General features: G+C 41.8%; 1 protein-coding gene across 1 annotated transcript in view; it reads right to left on the minus strand.

Annotated features, from left to right (window-relative positions):
* Positions 1–9,925, minus strand: part of LOC120727989 (XK-related protein 7-like) — a 105,807-nt gene extending 95,882 nt beyond the window's left edge. Inside the window, exon 1 of the mRNA XM_040022612.1 lies at positions 9,003–9,925. Within this exon, the coding sequence (XP_039878546.1) occupies positions 9,003–9,601 (599 nt within the window). The 5' untranslated portion in view covers positions 9,602–9,925. The remainder of the gene's footprint in view (positions 1–9,002) is intronic.
* Positions 9,926–22,814: the final 12,889 nt, after the last annotated feature.

Raw genomic sequence — 22,814 nt, forward strand, 5'->3', positions numbered from 1 at the left:
TACATAATAGCTCCTGTTCATGACATGTCAGAAATGCCGTCATTGTCTGCAGTGAAATGTTATTAAATTATATTAAATTAAATCATTATACCATATTATTTATTTGGAACAAAAAACATATGTTCAATCAGCTCCATGAACATCTCTCATCTTTCAGCCCCAGTTTGCGCTCCTCTTAATTCCTTAGGGGTTTACGTTAAAAACAAATTCTCCACAGTGGACCAGTTTTAGCTCAAAAGCTCCCATTTTTGGAAAGATGAGTAGTGTAGGTTCCCACGCATTTATGCCAAGACAGATTGCGTGTGGAGGAAGAACACAGACCAGAAAGGACTCAGATGAAATCTTTTACGTCGTATATTATTTTTATTTTTTCCTCATAGAGTTTATTAAGGCAGCCCTCCTAATTATTAATGGTGATTCATTGTAGCATTTCTTTTATTTTTATTATCCTTTTTCAAAGAAAACACCATCTGCAATTGATATACTGGTTGCTTTTATCATTCATTTGTTGCTGGCTGGCGAGCACCAGCACTTCCCATCCTTAGTTTCCTACCAACCAGATGACCGGGTCACTCTGCTCTCTTTGATTTTCTCCTGAAGTAAACTTCTGTCCAAGAGAGAGCTGATTATACCTCTAATATTTTAAATTTCATTTCATAACACAAACACATGCCTCTCACTGACCCTTTCTTAAAAGCTGAAAATCAGCCCCGTGTTTTGAAGAACTTAAACGTTTTTAAAGATTAAACTTTTTCTGAGATCTCACCACCACCCACAGCAATATTTAAATATTTCTAGCTGTGAGCTATAAAAGAAATGAGGTTTTTCTTCTGTGGCACGACTACGACCATTTAAAGCCAATTTAAAAATCAGGCTGATTTTCTATACATGCTGACTCTCGTTATGATGCTTTGTCCAAGAACTGCGGTACTCAGCACACAGAGCAAAATCAAAACCTGCTTAGAATTTGAGTTTGTAGGAGGAATTATTACAACACTGGGCGCATCAAAACTCACAACTGTGAAAGCAAAGATTGGAAGAGAAAGTGCCGCACCAACGCACGCTTCTTTAAGAGGGTCGCCACGTTCGGCTCAGCAACAGCTCAGGTTTGGGGAAGATCGCTGATCGGCGTTGAAGGGCTTCGTTAAATAAGGCGATGTTAAGATAAACACTAAAAGAACAGGAGGACACGAAGCCTGAAACACTTTATCTGCTTCCACTTGTGTGAATGAAAGGTTGGCAAATAGCTTTGGGGTCTGAAAAATGCCAACTCATTTTTTCACAAGTACACAGAAGGCCACAGATTACAAAGCAAAAGACCCGACAGCTGGACCTGCTAACATCTTTTATTGACACTCTTCTTCTCTTGTTACCCTCTCCAACCAATGGGGAGTCTCTGAGTGACAGACCCTGAAATTAAAATGAAAAGTAAGAGCAATAATCACTGTGAGTCACTTCATTTGTGAATGAACAGTGAGGCAGCCCCTCCTCGAACGCTCACACACACAGATTTGAATGATTCAGCGTATTGAGCTACACTGCGGCTGCCAGTTAGTCACTCGGGCTGATTATCAGCCGTGTTCGTCCAGCCGTGGCCAGCAGTCACCTGAGCTGAGTGTCCATTTGGAAATGATTCAGTCACTTCTCTCTAGGATTGATTGATCCGGTCTGGCACAGACAGGAACCGATTGGATCGTCCTAAAAAACTGCAATGCTTGCTGACCACTGAAATCAAAGCTGGACCGGAGCTGATGCTTCGTCAGTCCGTCCACAAATGTCAAGGCTCTTCATGTCTGATGGTACCTTTTGAAACCGTCAACACTTAAAATATATCCTGCACTTTTCTTGATGACAGGTGCATAAGATCAGAAAGAAAATCGCAAATTCCCTTTGAGGACAAAACATTTAGGACCTCAGACATTCAACGAGCAAACTGCATATGAACAAACAGCAAATAACACTCATCACATATTCATATATCTGTCATCTGCAGCTGTCCAGCTAAATTCGATCAGGAGACGTTAGAAACATCTCCTAATATGCATAAAAACTGACACAATATAGCCCATAACTGAATATAAACGAGCAACCTCTGGGGCTGAAAGTGTCAATAACTGCAATTTCTTGAATGGCCACTTGGGGCAGGCTCCACGAGTGAGTCGATCTGTTTAACTTGTTTAAAAACAATTCTGGTCGCCTGTTTCCTGTATTGAGTTTAACTTGTCTCATTATCCCTGATCTGTACTCTGTGTGTTTCCCACCTGTTTTCCTGGCCTCACTGCCTTGTGTATTTATTGTCAGTGTCTCTCTTTGCCATGTGATCCCACTTTGCTGTGTGCTCCCCTGCTCTGTGTTCCTTGACTCCATGATTCCTAGTATTTAGTTTTCCTGGTCTCATTCCCGTGTGTGGGGTTTTTGGACGGCAATGAAGCTGCATTTTGAGTTTATGCCGTCTGTATGCTGCCTGCCACACAGCCCTCTGAGGGACGGGCAGATACTTTTTCATCAGTCTTCAGGCATTGTGAAATATACCAAAGGGAGTCCAATGTTAGGTTCTAGCAGTAAGTACCACTGACTGCAGTTATCAGGAAGATGACTGTTTCAGTCCTCTCGTAGTGTTCGTGATCAACTCCAAACATAAACATACAAAATCCGAGTAAATTGTTGCAAAAGTGTTTCACGTCTTTCCAGCTTCAGTAGGAAATCCCCTGGAGTTCTCAGAAAACCTTTTTAACAAACCCCAAGATAAAGAAATGTGACCTTGCTGCTTTCATCTGGATTTTAAATGTAGATGAGGGAAAAAAGATAAACAGCCGAGTCTCCACTTTAGAAAAGGTGAGTCGACCTTGATTCCAAACCTGACGTGTCTTTCTACTGAAAGGCATTGTGGGTTCTGGTCCGGCACTTGCAGCTGTCAATAGCGGTCTGTATCTCTTAAGAAGGATTTTCCCCCACACAGTTGTTGAACACCACAGGTAAATGACAGCCTGACCTACACCTCATGTTTCAGGTCAATAAAAGCCTCTGCTTTCACTGTGCTGCTGCAAACATCTGCACAGTGAGATCAGGGACATTCAGGAAGATGTCTAAAACTGGCTTCGGTCTTTCTATCAGTTTTTACACACATTTAGACAGATTCATCCTCTAACGACTGACAGTTAAACACAAAACGATACCAGTAAAGATAAAGGTCAGCAAAGCTGGGGATTGTTCTTTGATTGGGCTTCATAAAATAAAATCCTAAGAACCAGGTAGATGTTTGCTCATAACTTCTCACAGAAATTTCAATAAAGGGCAGTTTGAGGAAATTAAACCGACTTGTACAAAGAGTCCATATGGTGCTCGCTATCAACAGGCAGAATTTAAAACTATACACAGTAGAACACCTCAAAGTGTTGAGGGTTAAATAGAGATTAGTGATGCATTTGATACTTCTGACCGTCTGTCAACTTTACTAAATCTAATTTACGCAGCAGGGACTGAGAAAAGCTTCGGTACCAAGATAATGATGAACTGTTGGATGGCTGTGATTGTTAGGGCAGCTTTTCCTCGAGACATGGAGCAGGTTTTCCACTAATTGGGATGTCGGATGTTCGATTTGCAGCTCCTGCAGGCAAAGTGACTTTGGGGAAGATACTGAACATCCCCCCCAGAAAAAGTGCTCGTAGTAGTCGTGTAATAATATATAAACACACCATTTTTATCTGACAGTTTCTCAACCACTAGTTTGTTTAGCCTTTAACAGGACACTGTTATCTTTATCCTTATATGCTGTCATTGTGATGTGTAGTGAGAGTAGGGACCAGGAGCAAGAGAACCTGGAGAGGTGGAGGTGTGGACTGGAAAAAAGAGGAAGGGTGGTAACAAGGCCCGCTGTGATGTACGGTTCAGAGAAGGTGGTGCTTAAAAAAGATTCAGGACTGACAGTGTTAAGATTTTCATTCAGAGTGATGAAGATAGAGAAGATTACAGCTGATTATATATATATGGAGACAGAGTTAGAAAACCAGTGATCAAACTGAGATGGTTTGGACACATGCAGAGGAGAGATGGATGATATATTGGGAAAAGGATGCTGAATATGGAGCTCCCTGGCAGGAGGAAAAGAGGAAGATCACAGGGAAGAGGATGCTTGGATTTCATGAGATGGTCCACTGTGGCAAGCCCAGAGAGAGCAGCCAGAAAATATATATGTGCATGTGGACACACCCTTTGGTGTCATCAATCATATATGTGCCACATGATCCTGCAGGTACCTACTGATTCCCCCCTTAAACTGCTAACGCTGTGTTCCAGTGTGCTGCAAACTCACTAACTTGCCTTTCCACAGATTTGTATAAGTGGTCTAAAACGGGCAAATGTACAGACTGTCATCGAGGTTATGAGTGTAGCTAACAGGTTGTCAGACACTTTGCACATTCAACCATCCAAACAAACTCTAACATCCTTTTTTTCTGAGACCGCTACAATAATATCACAACAATATCACGATCCATTCAAATCTGACCACTGGCTATGAAGACAATAAACAAATATTTTTCACCTGACTGTTTTTTAATCTTTCATTTTCACAGAAAGAGATAAAAGTTGCATTTGTGTAGTGAAGGAAATCATAATGAGCAGTGGAAAGGCAAACTGGTGTAAATGTCCCAAATACCTGCGAGCTCCTGTGTGTTATTTGGACAATGAATGTTACTTGCGGCCTGTTATCTGCTGCCAAAGCCAAACTTCAGCCTGCCTGTGTAATTTCATCAGCTTTCCCCCAGAATGCCTGCGATGTTGACTTTCATTCTATCAAAATGCATTTCACAGGCATACGTTAGGTTTCATACTGCAATAATCAAATCCTAATAATCACACTGGAGGGAAAACATCTTGAATTCACTTCCGCCTTGAAGAAATCTCAGCTTCTCAAACGTAAACCTGCAGTCAGAGTCGAGTCATCGACAGTCTGAGCCCAGCCCGACTCTCCCGGCAGCAACTACCCCATTAAAACCAACTTATTCTCATTCTCCAGCTCTCAGCATCTTATTGTTGTTCATTAATGCGCGTCATTACGGAGTCTGCATGTAATTATACTCATATGAATTCCCGCATGCTCTTTTTTTCCCCTGAAATAGTTGGTGTTCTGTGAATCTCCATTTAATCTCGTGTTTTTCCGTGTTTGTCTACGGAGGTTCGGAGGCGAGCTGCCGCCCGCCGCCCTCGCCTAAAGGATGATTCAGTCGACCCGTCTGAGTTAGCGGACCTTTCTGCTCAGTGAAAATCTAAGAAGCTATTTTCAATCTTTTTGGAAATTATGCAGTCACAATAAAATGTGTCTTTGAATAAGACACTGGTCCGGTTCTTCAAAGTGTCAGATTTTTGTTATATGGGAGTAAATCAAAGGCACAGGCCGCTCGTCGTGTACAAATTTCAGTTTGTTTTCCTGAAAGCTGAAATAAATTATGCAACAAGAACAAGCAAAAAATTGCTCTGTTGAATTGTCAGCCTTATTGTTGCTGGAAAATATCATTTTTCATTGTTGCACAACTGAGACGCTTTTCTGTAGAACAATGCAGCGAGTGTTTGTGCGCTTCTTTTAAATCTTTCTTTGTTACAAACAAATGTTTTTTGGGTTTTTACTACACTATTCAAGTCTTGGGTCTGACTTCAGGATATTTTTTCTATCGTCTCAGTCATGTCTCGATCCAGCTGGTGTTTTGACTGTAACTTGCTTCACCCTCAGGTCTTTGCTTTCCCTTCAGTCTCTCCTTTTTATTCGCCTCGATTTATCTGGCCAGTGTTACTTACTGCTCTTGGAACAGATGATATGAGTTGCTCTGCAGTCGGTAAACAGGTTCTACTATTAAAAAAAAGAGAGATCCCACTGGTAACCAGTTAAGCGGGTTATTATGACCCATAATTACTTCCTAGTGTGACTGGCGTCTCTAATGGCTGCAGTAATTATGAGGGAAGCGTGCGGGTTAGGACTGCTGGTATTTCAAGGCAATTTCTGCAGGATTTTTGTTTCACTTTAACGGTTTAGTGCACTTCCTTCTTGAGAATCAACATGGTAAACAATTAACTTGTGATAATGGTGCTGGCTTCGTGTTTTTGTGTTGACCTCGAGCTGAGAGTTGTACACTGATGCGGGCTTACTGCTCAGACGGACCCTCAAAGCACTGAGAATAATTGTGCTGCATGCTCACATAGCTCTGGGTCTGCTGGTCTGACAGTGGACACATATATTTTAAAAAAACAGAAAGAGAGCCATTCAGACACCTCTAGGATGAGTAAAATTACAAAGGGACCAAGGTACCAGGAGAGGGTTACCGAGGTAGCCACGCCTGGGGGGAGGTGTTTGAGGGAGAGTGCCTGGTAGCTGGGGCTTAGCACGTGGGGTCCAGCCGGGCACAGCCCAAAGAAGCAACATGGGCTCTCCCTCCTGTGGGTGCACTACCTGCAGGAGGCACCGTAGAGCTTCAGAGCCATATGGATTTGGTGGTGGAGCAGATGCCCTGGTGGTCTGACCACTAAAAAAGAACTGACTTCAGGTTTTCTTTGGCTCCTGTATTTTATACTTAGATACTTTTGTGTTTTGTGGTGTGCTGCATTAAGTAAAGGATTATGCTATATTTAAAAGGCTGCTTGACAGACATGCACCTCAAATGAGACGCACGATAAATGGACTGGAGCTTATCTACTGCTTTTTTACTCGAGCACTCAGAGTACTTTTAGCAGCATGTCTCATTCACACAAGTGCTTTTTCACAACAGCCACACACATCCACACTCCAGCGATCGCATCTAAAGGAACCTGGGTTCAGTATCTTGCCCAGGGACCTTACAATATAATAATATAACCTTACATTATGCAGTGCCTAGAGGTGACTGCAATTCCGTGAGTGTAATCGAGTTTAATTCAACTGAACTGAATTAAAATGTTATAGTAAAAAAGTTCCTTCTACTCTACTAACTGGTAATGGTTGAGCTGGTTGTGGCAGAGCTACAGGAAGGTGCTTTAGTCCAGTTATCAGCAGCTTAGAGGTTTGAAGAGTCCAGAGTTTAATCTGTGATGTTTTATGATTATCTGTAAAACATTAAAGAAGGAAAATGTCTTTTTCAGACTTTTCCCTACACATTTATTTGTAATTGTTTTTTGTATTTTCATCTGTTTGTCACTGTTTTTATTTATTGTACTTTGCCTGACTTGATAAATATGTGGTAATACAAGTGAGTTACTTGATTACAGCACTTTGTAATTGTCACCACACATAAATTTGTAAACATCTAAATGTCTTATGTTGTAATTAGAATATATTTCATTTTGACGCTGGCAGCGTTCACAAAAACTTGTTTCATAATGTTTTTTCACATTTGAAATGAACACACAACTTCATGTGTGAGTCTGATGTATTATATACACAGTGCTTCACGTTGTCTAACAAAAAAAAAGTCTTTCATTTCTAGAGATTTGGGTTATGTGAAACTTCCATATTCGAGTCAACCCTTTTGCACCCAGCAAAAACTTCTTGAAAAGACGACTTTGTCAGATGTCTCGAGTACGTCGAGATTTGAAGAGCGAGAGGTGAAAAGACGTCTTTTCGGGTCAGTGAAAAGACACGCCTTCACTTCTAAATTTAGTTAAAAGTGAAAAGACACCTCTTCTTTCTCAGCACATCTGCAGACTCCTCAGCCAACCATCAGACTGTAACCCGGAGCGTCCTGTGAGGCAGTGTGACTCCATGTTTCAGGTTTTGACTGTCCACAGGCACGTGCGAATAAGCTCACCATCCAACGCTCAAAGAGACCCAACCCCAAACTTGATTTACATACAGATATATGAACATTTATAAATATTTTTTTATAGTTTAAAAAATGCTTTTTTGTAAAACTAGTCTGTGTAGCCACAGTGAAAAAAACTGTAGCTGTCTGATTGGTCGAAAAAAGGAGTTTACAAAGAAGGCGACTCGACTTCTTTAGGTTTGGTGAAGGTGTTTAACCTCTGATCCAAGAGGCTTCTTCAGTTCTAAAACTAATAACGTGCAGACTCCCAGGTATTTAAACCCTGGTGGATGCTGTGCCCACTTTTAATGCTCCAAACTCCTAAGACTACCATGGGCTGGATGACTGAGAAGCTACACAGTCAATCAAATGTTGTGTTTAAAATATATAAATTCTACAACAAGGTTGGATGTGAGGTTTAGAGTTCTTTCTGGTATAATATCTATGTTTCATCTTTCACTTTTACTTTCAAACTTCTTTTGACTGGTTAACCAGATTTTTCAACATAAATGGACTTTTGGTGCATGATGGGTAAAGTCTAACAGAGTTAATGTAACAGGAAAGGAAATCAGTTTGAAATGTGTTGTGGGAATGCTCGTTTAAAGATTCAGCCCATACATTTTAACCATCCCAAACTACTCTGCTTGTAAAAGAAGGGGAAAAAAGATCCAGTGTGGAAATCACTGACATGACAAGCAGCCAGAGGAGAGCAGCAGTGAGGTCTAAACCACAGCGCCTTGATAATGTTCCTGTCAACATATCAGGACCATGACAGTCGGAGGCATCGGGGGGCAGAAACTACATGTTGGAGCTGTATGCAGCCGTGCAGCTGCTGTCACAGGCGGGACTGGAGTGGCAGGTGGACCAAAAGGTTCAGTTCAGGGGAGCTCATCGCATTTTTACGACTGTTTAAAGTTGTGCGTGAACGTGGGTACTACACGGCAGCTTTGGAGGAAGGAGTCGCGCTGTCTTCGTTTATTTCTGCACATGGAAGAGAGAGGGAACATTTCGGACACATGCACATGCGATGACGCGCGCGCGCACACACACATCGAGAGCCTAAACACACAGACACACTTTCTGGCACACACATGGAGATCTCCGTGCAGGATAGCGTTGAGAACGCATTGCCAGCGCACATATTACGCACACAGAAGTGCGCTTTGCACACACACACGCGCGCACATGCACGCAAGCACGCCCCTCTCGCTCTCCACGCCACTCCAGCGGTCCTACCTCCACACTTGCCCCAGGTGCAGGACGTGAAGCACGGTCTGAAAGACCCACATACAGACGGTGCAGCACCTCCAGGGGGTCCCGACTCTCCCCGCCGTCGCTGGCGGGGCAGAGGACGCGTACACCGGTGTAACATTCGCGGCGTTCACCGCCACCGCGCTCCCGCCGCGCTGGTCGCTGTCCTTGGTGCTTAGAGTGCCGTCTCCCGCCGCGGCTGCTCCGCCTGCCGCTGCTCCGCTCCCGCTGCAGCTCGCTGCTCCTCCTTCCCCGCCGCTCAGCTCCGCGTAGTCGTACACGAACCACCTGAAACTCAGCACCTGCACGACAGCCGAGGGCACCACGACAAAGACGAGCGTCAAGCCGAACCACCAGTTTTCGCCTCTCAGGTAGTAGTCGGCAGCCAGCCACAGGTCGGTCGCGCCGTCGGAGAAAAAGACGAGCAGGGCGCAGAGCACCCAGCAGCAGTCCAGCAGGGTGTAGGGCTTCCCGCCGGCGGCGGTGCAGCGGGGCCGGGCGGCGGGGTTCCCCGGCTCCGAGAGGCTCCTGGGCGTGTTGTCATCTTCCACAGACACCGCTGCTCCATCCGACTTAGCGGCCATGTTGGTTAGGATAGGAGAGAAAGACAGAGAAAGAGGTGGGGAAACGGGAGAGAGAGTGAGAGAAAGCGAGGGAGAGGGAGAAGGGAGGGGGCTGGCTGTTTGCAGGAGAGAGTGTGAGAGATTACATCATAACTAGCCTCATCATCAGCCAATTAATTGCGAGGCATCATTACTAAGAGCGCTTTTAACACCGTGACACCAGCGCGATGTTTTCGGGACATCCAGCGTGCAGGCAGACAGTCCCGCAAATAATTACGACCTGCGGGGTTGTGCTTTTAAACCTATTATCGAATCTGCCCTACCTCCGCAGCACCAGCGCACATGTTACACTCACATTAAGGTAATTTTGCATGCACCATATGAGTTAACGACTTGGCTGGCTACTGTCAGTGAAGGACTCAGCGTTTTTATGCACATTCAATCTGCCTTCAGGCAGTAAATGTTAAATGTCCTGTGCTTTCACTCAAAAACCACGACCCCTTGATCATTAAGACACTGGGTGGCTTTGCACTCAGCGGTCTTTACGGCAGTAGTTCGACTGACATCATTTGGGTTTATCGTCGAGAGAAAGCAGAGCAGAGGAAGCTGCTTCACATTCAGACAGATGTTTAGGAGCTCTTAAGTAAAACTACAGTCTTGCCACAGTCTGGGGCGGAAAGGTTAAAGGGTTACGCTCAGTTTTTTAAATAACTTTTGTCTGGGTTCTTCTCTGCATACACTCAGCAGCAGTTTCACAGGCTCGTTTTATCCTCTCAGAGTAACAAGCCACAGTCTGGATGATGATTTTTATTTGTATGAGGGACACAGTGACACACGTGTCATGACAATATGACAGACAATAGCAAGACCTGTTTTTGATTGCTTTAAAATAAGGTAACAGTGTAACTAATTGTGCATTTGCTGGCTGTTGGAATAAATAGAAAAGCAAAACAGAAAACTTGATTTTGGTACAATTGTTGTTGATATTATATATAAAAACACAGAAGCATGGTGGACTGAAGGAAATAGCCAAGGTTGGTTTCAATGCCTTCGTTGCATGTGTTACATCTAATCTGTAATATGGTAATTAGGCTGTAATTACTAGTTGCTGTCAACACAGAAGAACCATAGACTGTATATAAAAGATGCACCTGTTTGGCTCGCAACAACTCAGCGCATACACAGACACGGCCGACCTGCTGATGTTCAAACTGAGCATCAGTGACTTTGAATGTGACGTGGTCGTTGGTGCCAGACTGGCTGGTCTGAGTATTTCAGAAACTGCTTATCTGCTGGGATTTTCTCACACAAGCATCTCTAAGGTTTACAGAGAACGGTCCAGAACAGAGAAAATATCCAGTGAGCAGCAGTTCTCTGGGTGAAAAGGCCTTATTGATGCCAGAAATCAGAGGAGAAGGGCTAGACTGCTTCGAGTTGATAGAAAGGCAACAGTGACTCATTACAGCCAACGTATGCAGAAGAGCATCTCTGGACACACAACATGTTGAACCTTAAAGCAGATGGGTTACAGCAACAGAGCACCACACTGGGTCCCCCTCCTGTCTCCTCCTTCAGTTCACACACGCTCAACAAAACGGGAAAATAGAAGATAAAAAATGTTGCCTGGTCCGATGAGTCTCAATTCCTACTACAGCATTTGGATGATAGGGTCAGAATTTGGTGTAAACATGAAAGCATTCGTCTATCTTGCTTTGTATCAATGGTTCAGGCTGCTGGTGGTGGAGTGGGATATCTTCCTGACACACTTTGGATCTCTTGAAGATCACTTAAGTGCCACAGCCTGCCCGTGTACTGTTGCTGAACATGTCCATCCCTTTATGATCAGAGTGTCTGCAGGTAAAATCGTGTCCAACCAGCAAGCTTTGATCTATTGCTACAGATCATGTGAGTGTTCATCCTGATTAACGTTTGTGATTATTTTCATGTTTCAAATCTTACTGAATACAATATGCTCCTTATTTTGTAAGTTATGGTTCTAGTTAAAGTCAAAAGGGAGAATAAGCCTAGCGTGCTGCAGGGTGGCCTTACTGCAGCTGTGTGGATGTGCAATCGGTCGCAGCATGTCCAGCTTTGAAACACAGATATGGCAATGGCGAAAAAGTCTTATTTGATTTTGTTTGCAGACTATGAAATTAAAAAGAAGACTCGGGCAGCAGAGTATTAGCTACGCCAGCTATGTCAGCTTTAAACTGCACACTGATGAGCAGCCAGAAAGGGTGCACTAATTTTTAATGTTTCTTATATATATGAAATATGTGTTAGGATTGGAGAAAGTGCCTGTTTCAGTACTGTTTCTGATTTTAGCTGCTTGTGAAGAATCAGAGTAAAAAGAAGCTGTGTGTGACGTGTGATCAAAAGAAAATACAAGATATTGACGGGTAATGAAAGAACGTGTCACCTGCTGCAACGACGTCTCCGTGATGTTGATGGGTTTTTGGACAACAATGGAGCTCTAGGGCGCAGTGCAATGACACATATCAGGATTTGGATATGCTGACAGTATGAGTCGGTGGGATTAACTCACTTTTGGTTTTCTAATTGGATTTTTTGGCACCAAGAAAAGAAATGGAAAAAAATGCGAGACTCATCCCAGAAGATTTCATTAGCATCAGTTGTTGAAGGAGGTGTATTTATTTGGCAGCAATTCAGCCGTATCCATTTCCTAATATCCTCAGCTGGTCCCGGAGCAGCCACTCTCCAACCTCACAGGCAGCCTCTGTTTTAGCATCAGGGTCTTTAAAGTGCATTTGTCTGATTGTAATGAGGCAGTGATGCATAGAGCTGACAAGACACAGAGCAACTGGTCTGTTTACAGCAGTGACCATACTAATTGAAAAGATCCCATAAACTCTGAGCAGAATAGGCAATAAAATTCTTTGGTGAATTACTTCTCTGTGCTTCACTGCCCTCAATAAACTAATCAGCTGCCATGTTTCCACATCAGGGCAGAGGAGGGCTTAAAGAGCCAAATTCAATCCAAAATATCTGCAGATCCAGTTAAGTTCATTTGAAGCTTCCTTTCTGCAAATTGACTGCCTCGGTTTTCTTTTCTTTCTTTTTCTTTAAGATTCATTCAGACTCCAAACTCAGCTCATAAGGATGACTGTCACAACCACACTGCAGAAGATTCCCACAGTTCACGCTATAATTCAGTATGTTGATGGCTGAGGAACTAAAACGTCTGACAGATCACACTGGACCTCCTACTTTCACCTGGGGGTTCAGTTATGAGGAGCATTTTTTCACATAGCTGAGTTGTTCACATTTTTTTGTGTCAATATTTTAGTTCCAGTTACTCTTTGCTTGGTTTTAGGGAACTAAACTACTTGGACAGGCATGATTGGTTTTTTTGGAAAAAGTCCAAATTTAGGCTGAAGCACACCCGTTTACCACCTTTTGGTGACTCCACATGTGCCATATAGAGTGCAGGTATCCCAGCTACTTAATCCATGGAGAGGAATTCCCTTTGCAGGTGGTCCAGATAGGGACTGACTGACTGACTCAGTCAAGACTGATCTCAAGACTGCACCATAGCCTAGATTCTACGATCTTCTATAGGTAAAACATAACTAACAGCAAAAGCTTTTCCCAGCTGTCATAGTGCGAGAGGCAAAGTAGACCCTGGACAGGTCAACGGTCCACTGCAGGGATCACACCGTGAGTGAGACGACCACACAATCACCAGTTAACTTAACATAAACGCTCATGGCTTTTCAGTCCTAGATGACACCCACGCAGGTCCTACGAGTACATGTAACCTCGCCACAGAAAGGCCCCAGCTGACCACTGCACCACTGTGCCATCATTTACCTTAAGACAGGGGTGTCAAACTCCAGGTCTCGAGGGCCGGTGTCTTGCAGGTTTTAGATCTCACCCTGGGTCAACACACCTGAACCAAATGATTAGTTCATTACCAGGCCTCTGGAGAAGACATGTTGAGGAGGTCATTTAGCCGTTTAAATCAGCTGTGTTGGCTCAAGGACACATCTAAAACCTGCAGGACACCGGCCCTCGAGGCCTGGAGTTTGACACCCCTGCCTTAAGAAATAAATGGATGCAGACGTTCCCTTGTTTCATGGTTTACTCAAATTCCACCACAAGTTATTACACACCATTGAAAAGATCCAAAGAAGGTGCAACAATTGTCGAATTAAGACAGTCATTGAGGATGTAGAGAAAAAGAAAGATGTTTTATTTGTCAATCTCAGTTTTGAGGGAAGAAAACACTGAAAAAAAAACGATGGGGAACAAACTCTCAGCTTGGAATTTCAGAGAAAGGCAAAACAAAAGTTCGCACAAGGACATCAGACAATTTGGTGAGACTTTTTATTATAGCACAGAAAAAATCATCATCATCACCTTGCTTATTTAACTTACTCATGGTTGAAAATATGAATGCGAGCCACATATTCTTCCTTTATAAATGTCAAAGTTTTGTTTTATGTGGGCAAAGGCACACACAGCTGGTATTTGGTGTTTAACAACTTCTAGAAGTTTAAAGATGATGCTGTAGCTGTTGCCAGTAGCGCAGAGATAATACACAGAATCCAAACTATTTAAAACATTTTCTAATTAGGTAGCTTCAATTTATTAGAAAACGTCCTTAAATGTTCTGTAAGCCCACATATTTCACACATTTAAATACTCGGATCAACAGAGAATAAAAAAGATTTCCTAAATGAAGTTTCACAATCCCAAATGGTTTTTAATGGCTCAGTGCTGTATAATTCAAAGCTCGGAGTGTTCTGGTTTTTGTTTCACAGCATATTAGACATACACAGATTTCTCTGAATATTTTTTTTTGATAAATGATGCCCATTATGAGTTTGCGACTAAGGGGAGCTAATTAGAGATCCCAGATCGTCACAGCTCCGTCTCTGACAGCCGTTAAAAAAAATACAGCTTCTGAGTTTCTGCAGTGAGGACAAAACTCTCATCATACTTTCTTATCACAGTTTACATAAATAAAAGTTTTTTGCAAAGTTTTCCATAAAATGTAAAACACAGAGACATTGAGTATTTTAGTCTGGTCTGACTTTAAGAGTGAATAAAAAGAAGGTGGACACCTGCTTTCCTTTTTGACCTTTAGTAGTGTAATTATAGCAGTTTAATGAAAGGTCAGATTTTCAGATGTGATGTCTCGTAGGTCTGACTGAGAAGTAACCGGAGTGAAAAGACAAAGCCTGCTTTACTTTTTTCCAATTTAGATAGACTGTGTATAAAAAATGGGTGTGGTCAGCGACTTCAGCCATTGGTTGGTTGGTTGGTTGGGGTGAAGCCCCACTGTGAAGCCTCAAGATGAGCATTTTCACTGTCGCCTGTTTAAGCCTTTAAGACCTACCATAGAACCAAGTCCACCAGAGCTTATCTTTATATTTTTACATGCTATAGTCCCATTTTTGGGACCATTTATACTTATATAGCCCAAATTCCAATAATATGTATGCATCAACTCCATAGTAACGACATAAATTGCAAAAAAAATTGAAAGTTGTTTTTGTTTTGTTTTTTACATATATTTCTAGTTAGAGAAATTTAACAGGTTTATCCCTCAAAACTTTAAATACAAAGAAGTTGCACAAAATAGTTTCCAACCACAAGAAATTTATTTTGAGTGTCTTCATAGTTTTATTTTTGAGATACGCCAATTTTTATGTACTGCAGGAAAGATGAAAATAAATATTATAATGCAAATTTGCAAAAAAAAAAAAAAAAAAAAAAAAAAAAAAACAACAGCATGTGCATCAAAATAAACTATTTCCAGCAGTGCAATTTGAGTTCTAAGCATCCCAGAAACTATACAGAAAAGCATAAAAGTTTAACATGACTTTTATCAAACTTACTAAATATCAAGTTGTGTTGAACAGCCCAACAAACTGATCAGGAAACTGAGATCATAGATTACGGGAGTCAACCAGGAGTTGCCCACCTGCACCAGCTTCACTTTTCAGGCCTAGAAGCTCCAATCAAGTCAAGTCAAGTGGCACAGTGAAGCAAGACAACGTTCCTCCAAGACTATGGTGCCGCATATAACAATCTACACGTGACTACGTAAAGTGCAAGTCTGCAAACGTTGCACAACAAAACAAAACAAAGACAGAACAGAATGATACAGACCCAAATCAGTGCAATAGAAAAGTGCAACAATGACAGTGGGTTGTGCAAAAGACTGAGCATTGTGCAAAACTTGAATCAACTTTTGTGTACCATTTTATGACCTTTGCTGGAAGTCTAAAGCTGCACGTGAGGTAACAGTCTTAGAAATCCACAAACCTCAAATCAGAATTGCTTCAGCTCAGCAACAAATAGTTTCATTACGAGATTAAAGCAGTACAGAAAAGGAAAACACTGATCCCAGCAACTAAACAATACAGTGGCCAAATGGCAAAGAAGCACTTGTTTAGCTGAGGCATTCAGGTGCAGTAGACCTCGAGTGCGAAGAGGTCATGTTCTTTTAACTAGAGGCCAAAAGGTGAGCAGTTGTAACACACCTCCTATGGGATAGACCTGTTTGAAGGGGGAAAATGAATTTGCAAGTAGGACCTGGTCAAATTTCTTAAAAAATGTACAATAATAAATCGTGAAAAACCAAACAACACAGTAAATCTTCTCTGATCTTTTGGGTTCGAAGGCCCCCCGGACCCTTTTTATCCTGATTAAAATCCAGCTTTGACGGACATGGTCAATAATAGATACTGTGCAGCCATCCAACCGTGATTCATTGTTATTAGAGGATCAGAGTTTGCCAAGAAAATATTTCCACATCATACATTATCAGCTGCAGCCCAGACTGTTGACACAAGACAGTTTGAAACCATTAATTTGTGCTTCAGTCACCAAATTCTGAGGCTAACGTCTGCAGCCTCGGCACAAAGTGGAAATAATCAGACCAGGATACAATATTTAGTTTCTGTGCCTACTGCAGCTGCAGATTTCTGCTCCTGGCTGTCAGGAGTGGAACCAAAGGTAGTCTTATAGGTGCTCTCCCTCAAGGTTGGACATGTTGTGAATCCCGAGAAGCCTTTCTGATCACTTTTAAAGAGTGGTTCTCTGAGTCCCACAGCCCTTCTGTCAGCTCTAACCTCTGTAGTCTCTTCAATTTGGCATTTCCATCTTGAGAACTCCCTCTCGCTTGATATTTATTTTTAATGCACCAGTGTGTGTAAGCTGGACAGACTGTCGTGGTGAAAAGCTCGGGAAACCAGCTGGTCTGGCACCAACAGTCATGCTACCGTCAAACTCACTGATACGGATGTTTCCAACATGAGGATAAAAAATAAAAATCGTTAAAGTGCTTCACCATTAATAAAGTGTGAGCCGCGTCTCCAAACCAGCAGCAAACTATGCAGAATGAATTGAAATAAAACAAACAAATTATCATAAACAATTACCAGTGCATACATGGCTGAGGAGGCAAAGCAGATGGTCTATTAGTCACAGGTGGTTTGATCCTCAGCTTCTCCTGCACGCATGACAAAGTGTCCATGGGCAGGACCTCCAAATTGACGGATTGATGGATTGCATCTTGCATGGCAGGTGTCACTTAGCTGCCCGTGAAATGGTGAGTGAGAGTGAAACAGCAAAGCATGCTTTGGATACAAATGCATGCATTTACCATTCACCCCCAGCATAGACCATTTACAGACAGAGGACAGGAGGCATTAACCAAACAGCCTTCCTATATGCAAAATGATTTAATATTTTAAGGTAAGCTGTCAGATTTGTCTCATGCAAAATAATATTCACTTAGTGCTTATGAGTCATGCAAAGCATTTACCATATGGCTTATCTATTATCCCCACATGGGATAAAGCTTTCTTGTACCTTAAACTTGTGCTTCACAGCATGTGTAATTCCAGCACTGCTGCAAACATCTCTGCTTTTATTCAGTCGTTCAGTTCTTTCTGTGATAATCTGCGTTTTTTTAAAGATGAATCTGGCAGCTCCAGCTACTTCTCGCTGTTTGTATTTCTGTAGTTTAGTGAGGCACATTTCACACGAACATTTTAGAACATCAACACGATGCAAAGTCTTTTTCTTTTTTCATAAACATTCTTTATTTTCCAACATTTTCATTAAAAAGTCTTTCTCAGGTTTCCTTAATTTGCAAACAATACTCTCGTTTCTCTGCCTGCTCAGCTCCATCCACCAGTTATCTGCATGATTATCTGGACATTTCTTCTGTGCAAGATACAGGAAGTGAAAGAAACCATCAGCGGAGTAAACGGACGGTGACATGGCTCTGGAAATCTGCAACAGTGTTGTTACCAGAGAACCCATGCAGACACAGGGAGAACATGCCAACAGATTCAAACCCAGAGCCTTTTTGCTAAATGTTAGCATGTACTGGTCTGTGTCCCTGTTATTCCTGCCATAGACTGATGGCCTGCTCACCAGTCTAATAATACTTTATTAATCCCTAAGGAAATTATGTTATTATTGCAATTATTGTTGCCTGCTTTTTAATACTCTATAATGATTTTACTCAACAATAACATGAAGTCTATCTTTTTAGTACCTTAAAATAAAACCTTCCAATGCAAAAGATATTGTTTTCTAGAAAAATAGAAAATGTATTAAAATCATAGAAGTCAAATTTGGTAAATACCTTTTTTGTGAGGGGAAAAAGGTATTCCTGAAAACTTAAAAAAAAAAAAAAACTAGTGCTGTGTCATGGCTAAAAACTGTAATATTTTTAAAAATACAGTAGATGAAGCTTCGGTTCGGAAATGCAAAGCAACAGCAGTTTGCTTTAAAGCTACATTGTCCCTAACGGCCAGCAGGGGGAGACTGTTCTGGATGAAAAAAGACATTTGGTTATACAGACGTCATGTGGTGTGTTTACAGCAAACTTAAAGTGAAGTTTTTCCTTGTGCTACTCATATTAATGCATTCACTCCACAAATATTTACCTTCAAAAGCTAACAGGAGAAGAAGTACAACCACCATAAACAGCTGGAATCAAATCTAAGCTTAGCGATCCAGTTTCACCTCTGCTCGTGTCGCCCATTTAAAGTCACATCAGTGTGTTTCTTTGAGCCTTCAGCTGCCTTGTCTCTGATCACAGCAAACACTTACTGAATATGACATAATGTTTATTTTATACATTAAAGTTCCCTTCATAGTCAAAAAAGGATGCTAAAGGAGGCCATGCCTTTGGTACGGCCTTGGTTTCTCATTCAGTCACCCTAAAATCTAGTTTTAAAAGACCAAAATCAAAATAGTGACAGTGGAAACACCCAGCTTGAGGCTTCATAATGGGTTTCACTAACGAGTGGGTGGCTAGCATCCATTTTTCATATACAGGCCACTCCAGTTGCTCCTCAGTAAGACCTGTCTGAGAGATCATGTCCAAATTAAATTTTGATCTTTTCGGTGTAAAAGAGAGAGTTCGGCCATCAAAATGCTCCCCTTCAGAGTCTGCTTCACCTTAAATCACATTCTGCCCGTGCATCACTCACAAGCTGCGCATTTCCTGACAAATGAGGGTCATTATGAGTTTGAGAGCGCAGGGAGCTAATTAGAGGTCTCAGATCAGTGGTGCCACTGCTGTGATACACTTTGGTGAACGCACACAGACTTCAAGCTTCAGAGGGACTTTTAAAACATCTGTGCCAGTCCACTGTTTTTAGGATAATGATTTTTTACATTTCAGATTGCTTGTCAGTGAAGAGTGACAGGAAGGAGGGAAGCGAGATAATGAAGGAAAGCAAACAACCTAATTCTCCCATTGTCCTTTATGCCTCGTGATGCTAATGGCAGATATAACGTATTAGACACAGAGTTTGACCAAGATTATTTAAACAATAAAAGCAATGTGTGGGTGTTATCTATCAGTTTTTACCATTTTAATTAGTTTGCAGATGCAAAGTGAACATTATGAGAATCTGCTCGGCTCTTAACATCGGACCTGCTACGGTCAAGGCTGGAGCTCAGGTAACATTTAGCCTCTTTGTGGAATTGTTGTCTATTTGGCTTAGATGGAAAAGTTTGTGACAGAAAAACTACACATTTAGGACTTCACTTGGAAAGAAAAAAACTAGAGTCTATGAACATGTGCTTGTTTAGCAACACAAACGAAGCCCTAACCCTAAATGGGTCATCGAGGAGGCGGCTTTGTAACAAGAACTGGCAAAGTTAATGAAAAGAAAGCAGAACACAGGCGAGGCTCTGGGGTTTTTGACGGAGTTGAAGAATGTACCAGATGTTTCTCACAGAGTCGGAAGAAGGAAAGTGATGCAGAGAGGAAGAGGTTTTTTGAGTGACTGAACAAGTAGGTTGTGTTTGGCTGGAGAATCTGGAGTGCACAAAGAATTGCAGGTTAGTAGAAGGAATAGCAACGAGGACTAAAGCCAGAAACCATCAGCAGGGCCTGAATGTTGCTACCACAACTGTTGCTGTGACAATCTGTCAGAGAGTTGATTAAAAAACAAAAAAAAACAAAGCCAGTCTTAGTGCAGGTGCCTGATTAAAAGATGATGTCTGAGTGTGCCGGCTAGGTGTCTAGTGGGAAGACAAGAAGCTACCCCTGTGAAGTGACACAGAAACATGGAAATATAAATACACGGGGAGGAAAGAAAGTGAGAAAAAGAAAAACCTGCAAGCTGGTGCTGGAGGTTATGCCCTGCACTGCTCACACGTGATTAGGTGATTGGATAATCACGTAAATAAGCAGGTGCACAGGTGTTTCAAATACAGCAAAAACACTCGTTCTCATTTAGCACAGCAGCCGAATTGCCAACAGATGAGTTTCTGAGGTCAGACGAGCATGCCATAGAGCGTGCACAACTCACTTTCAACATCAGTCAGAGGATTAAGACAAAATAGAAAGTGCCTCGGAGTCATTAAAGGAAAGGACGTCCACAAAACTCACTTCTTCAAAGTGATTTATTACATGGACAATTACACGAAGCCTGCAGAATATTCACTGATCTGAGAAATCCTCCAATACCCCAAAATGTCAAGCTTTTCACAAAAATCACTTCATTTTATATTTTAAACCACGGATGTTAAAAATCCCATCATCAGTTTGGTGTTTAAATGCCTGCAGGGTCTGTGGGAACCATTTCAAACCAATCGCATCAAATCACGCTTTAAAGGAACGAGAGAGAAAACATCGCTGAATTGTCTGGAGGCACATGCAGATTTCCTGAGATTCTCCAGATAAGCACTGACGGTGAAGTTACCCATGTGTCCTTTTACACTTCATGGTTGTACTGTGACGGGACAGATCAGCCTCTACTGCCTTTTTTCAAGTATAGAAGTCGTTTCTCAGCTGGTGAGAGATAGAAACCTCTCACTAGCCGATGCTTCTCCCACTAATAATCCTCTCCGGCTTCGAGAAGCATAAGCTGAGGTGAGCAGATGCAGATCCTGGTTCATTAATTTGGACACTGTTTTATTAATATTAATACATTCATTGTTGTTTCAGTTCACACTGACCACAGAGAGATAATGGCCACCTGTTTGGAGCACAACACTGTATACCCACAATATTAGGCACGGCTGTGTCTTATTGTACTCTAGTGTGATTATCCCCACTCCCTGCGCTCACCTGCGCTTACATTAACAATCCAGGTCTCAGCGGGCATCAGTTTACCTCAAATCTCCTCTCTCGTCTTTGTTCGCTCTCTTTGAGGCATTTTTATGCCGTGAATTTTGTTGTTTGGAGACGGAGTTTATAGCTTTCAGGTTGGGGATTTCTTCTCTTTTGTAATCATAGTTAGAACACTTATGGTTTAAGGATTAGCTTTTTGTGTTTCTTTGTGCTTCAGCCACAGTTTGATTCCCCATTGTTTCCTGTTTTTATGTTTTTAAGTCTCTTTGATTTTTAATATGATCTTTAATTTATTAAATAATTATTATTTCTTGTTAGTTTAATTCTCTATGTTCTCACTTTATTCTTTAATGATCTTTAGTTTTAGTTATTGCAGTTTTGAAATCTAATTTCTCTCAGTGGTTTGTTTTTCTTCTATAGATCTGATTCCTTGTATTTTGCTTTATTTTACTAGCCTCGCAGTGTGGCTCCATGTCAGGTGTGTTAGTACTTTGCTTCTGTGTTTTTTGGTCTGTTTTACTTTAATTTGTGTCATTTGTGTCTTTCCTCCAGTTTTACTTCTTGTGTGTCATTACCCTGATTGTGTTCAGCCATGCCTCGTTTCCCTCGTTTCCACTTTACCTGATTATCTGGCGTGTATAAATAGTCCTGTCTTCCCTGTAGTCTTTGTCCTTCTTCTGTGCTACCTGCCTGCTCTGGATGTTGTTTGTGGGGGGGGGGGGGGGGTCCCGGGGGATTTTGTACACTGGACTTTTTGCTTGACCTGAATAAAAATATGTTATTTATTTATTTTTCAAGACTGTCTCTGAGTCCTGCACCTAGGTCTGCTCTCTGCTGAACATGGATCTGCAGATAAATGCACTCCAGAAAAACATTCCTGCAGAGCACAAGTAACATGATTCTAAGTATTTTGAGCATGTACACAGTATACAGAGACCACATAACAAATAAACTGGACTTTATGGTTAAATGCACTCAGGCACAGCGTGGACAGCCTAGTGTGAATCCACCCTTAAAGATTTGCAGGTCTGCAGTCAGGAAACAGTGGCGTGTGGCACATTTGGACTTCGGGGACCCTGGGTGAACGTTAGCTGTCCATTCAGTTGCATTTACACAGATTCCTTTTTACTTTGTCTGGTGGATTTTTCAGTCTTGTATTATTTAAACTATAAACTAAATACCAAGTCTGTTCTGAGGATTAAGTCAGTGGTAATTGGCCTGCGTATATTAAACCTAACGTTTTTTTTCCTTCTTCTTTACTGGTTGCTATTTTGTGCAGCTCTGCTCCTGAGTAGGTAACAGGTAACCATTGGAAACACTGGGAGGTACAGCTGAACATAGTAGAGCTAACTTTAAAAGTAACTCTGGAAGGAAGACATTTTAAACCGAACCACGTATATAGTTTATTGTAAACACTGAAATGCTGGTGAACTGATGTGAATATTCATGCACACACAAGCTGATGATGTACACATCTGGTAGTTCTGGTTTTTGTTTTCTAAAAGATGACTATAGAAGATAAATCCTCTATATTAACTCATGACATAATGCGGTTCTTTAATTTTGGGGATAAAAAAAAAAAAAAGTTTAACTCATTACTGGAGTAATAAGGAAACAATGCTTTTTCATGTACAGCCAGCAGCAGTCTGTGAATGG

The sequence above is a fragment of the Simochromis diagramma genome, unplaced genomic scaffold, assembly GCF_900408965.1.
Source record: "Simochromis diagramma unplaced genomic scaffold, fSimDia1.1 OVJJ01000308.1, whole genome shotgun sequence".
Taxonomy (NCBI): Eukaryota; Metazoa; Chordata; class Actinopteri; order Cichliformes; family Cichlidae; genus Simochromis; species Simochromis diagramma.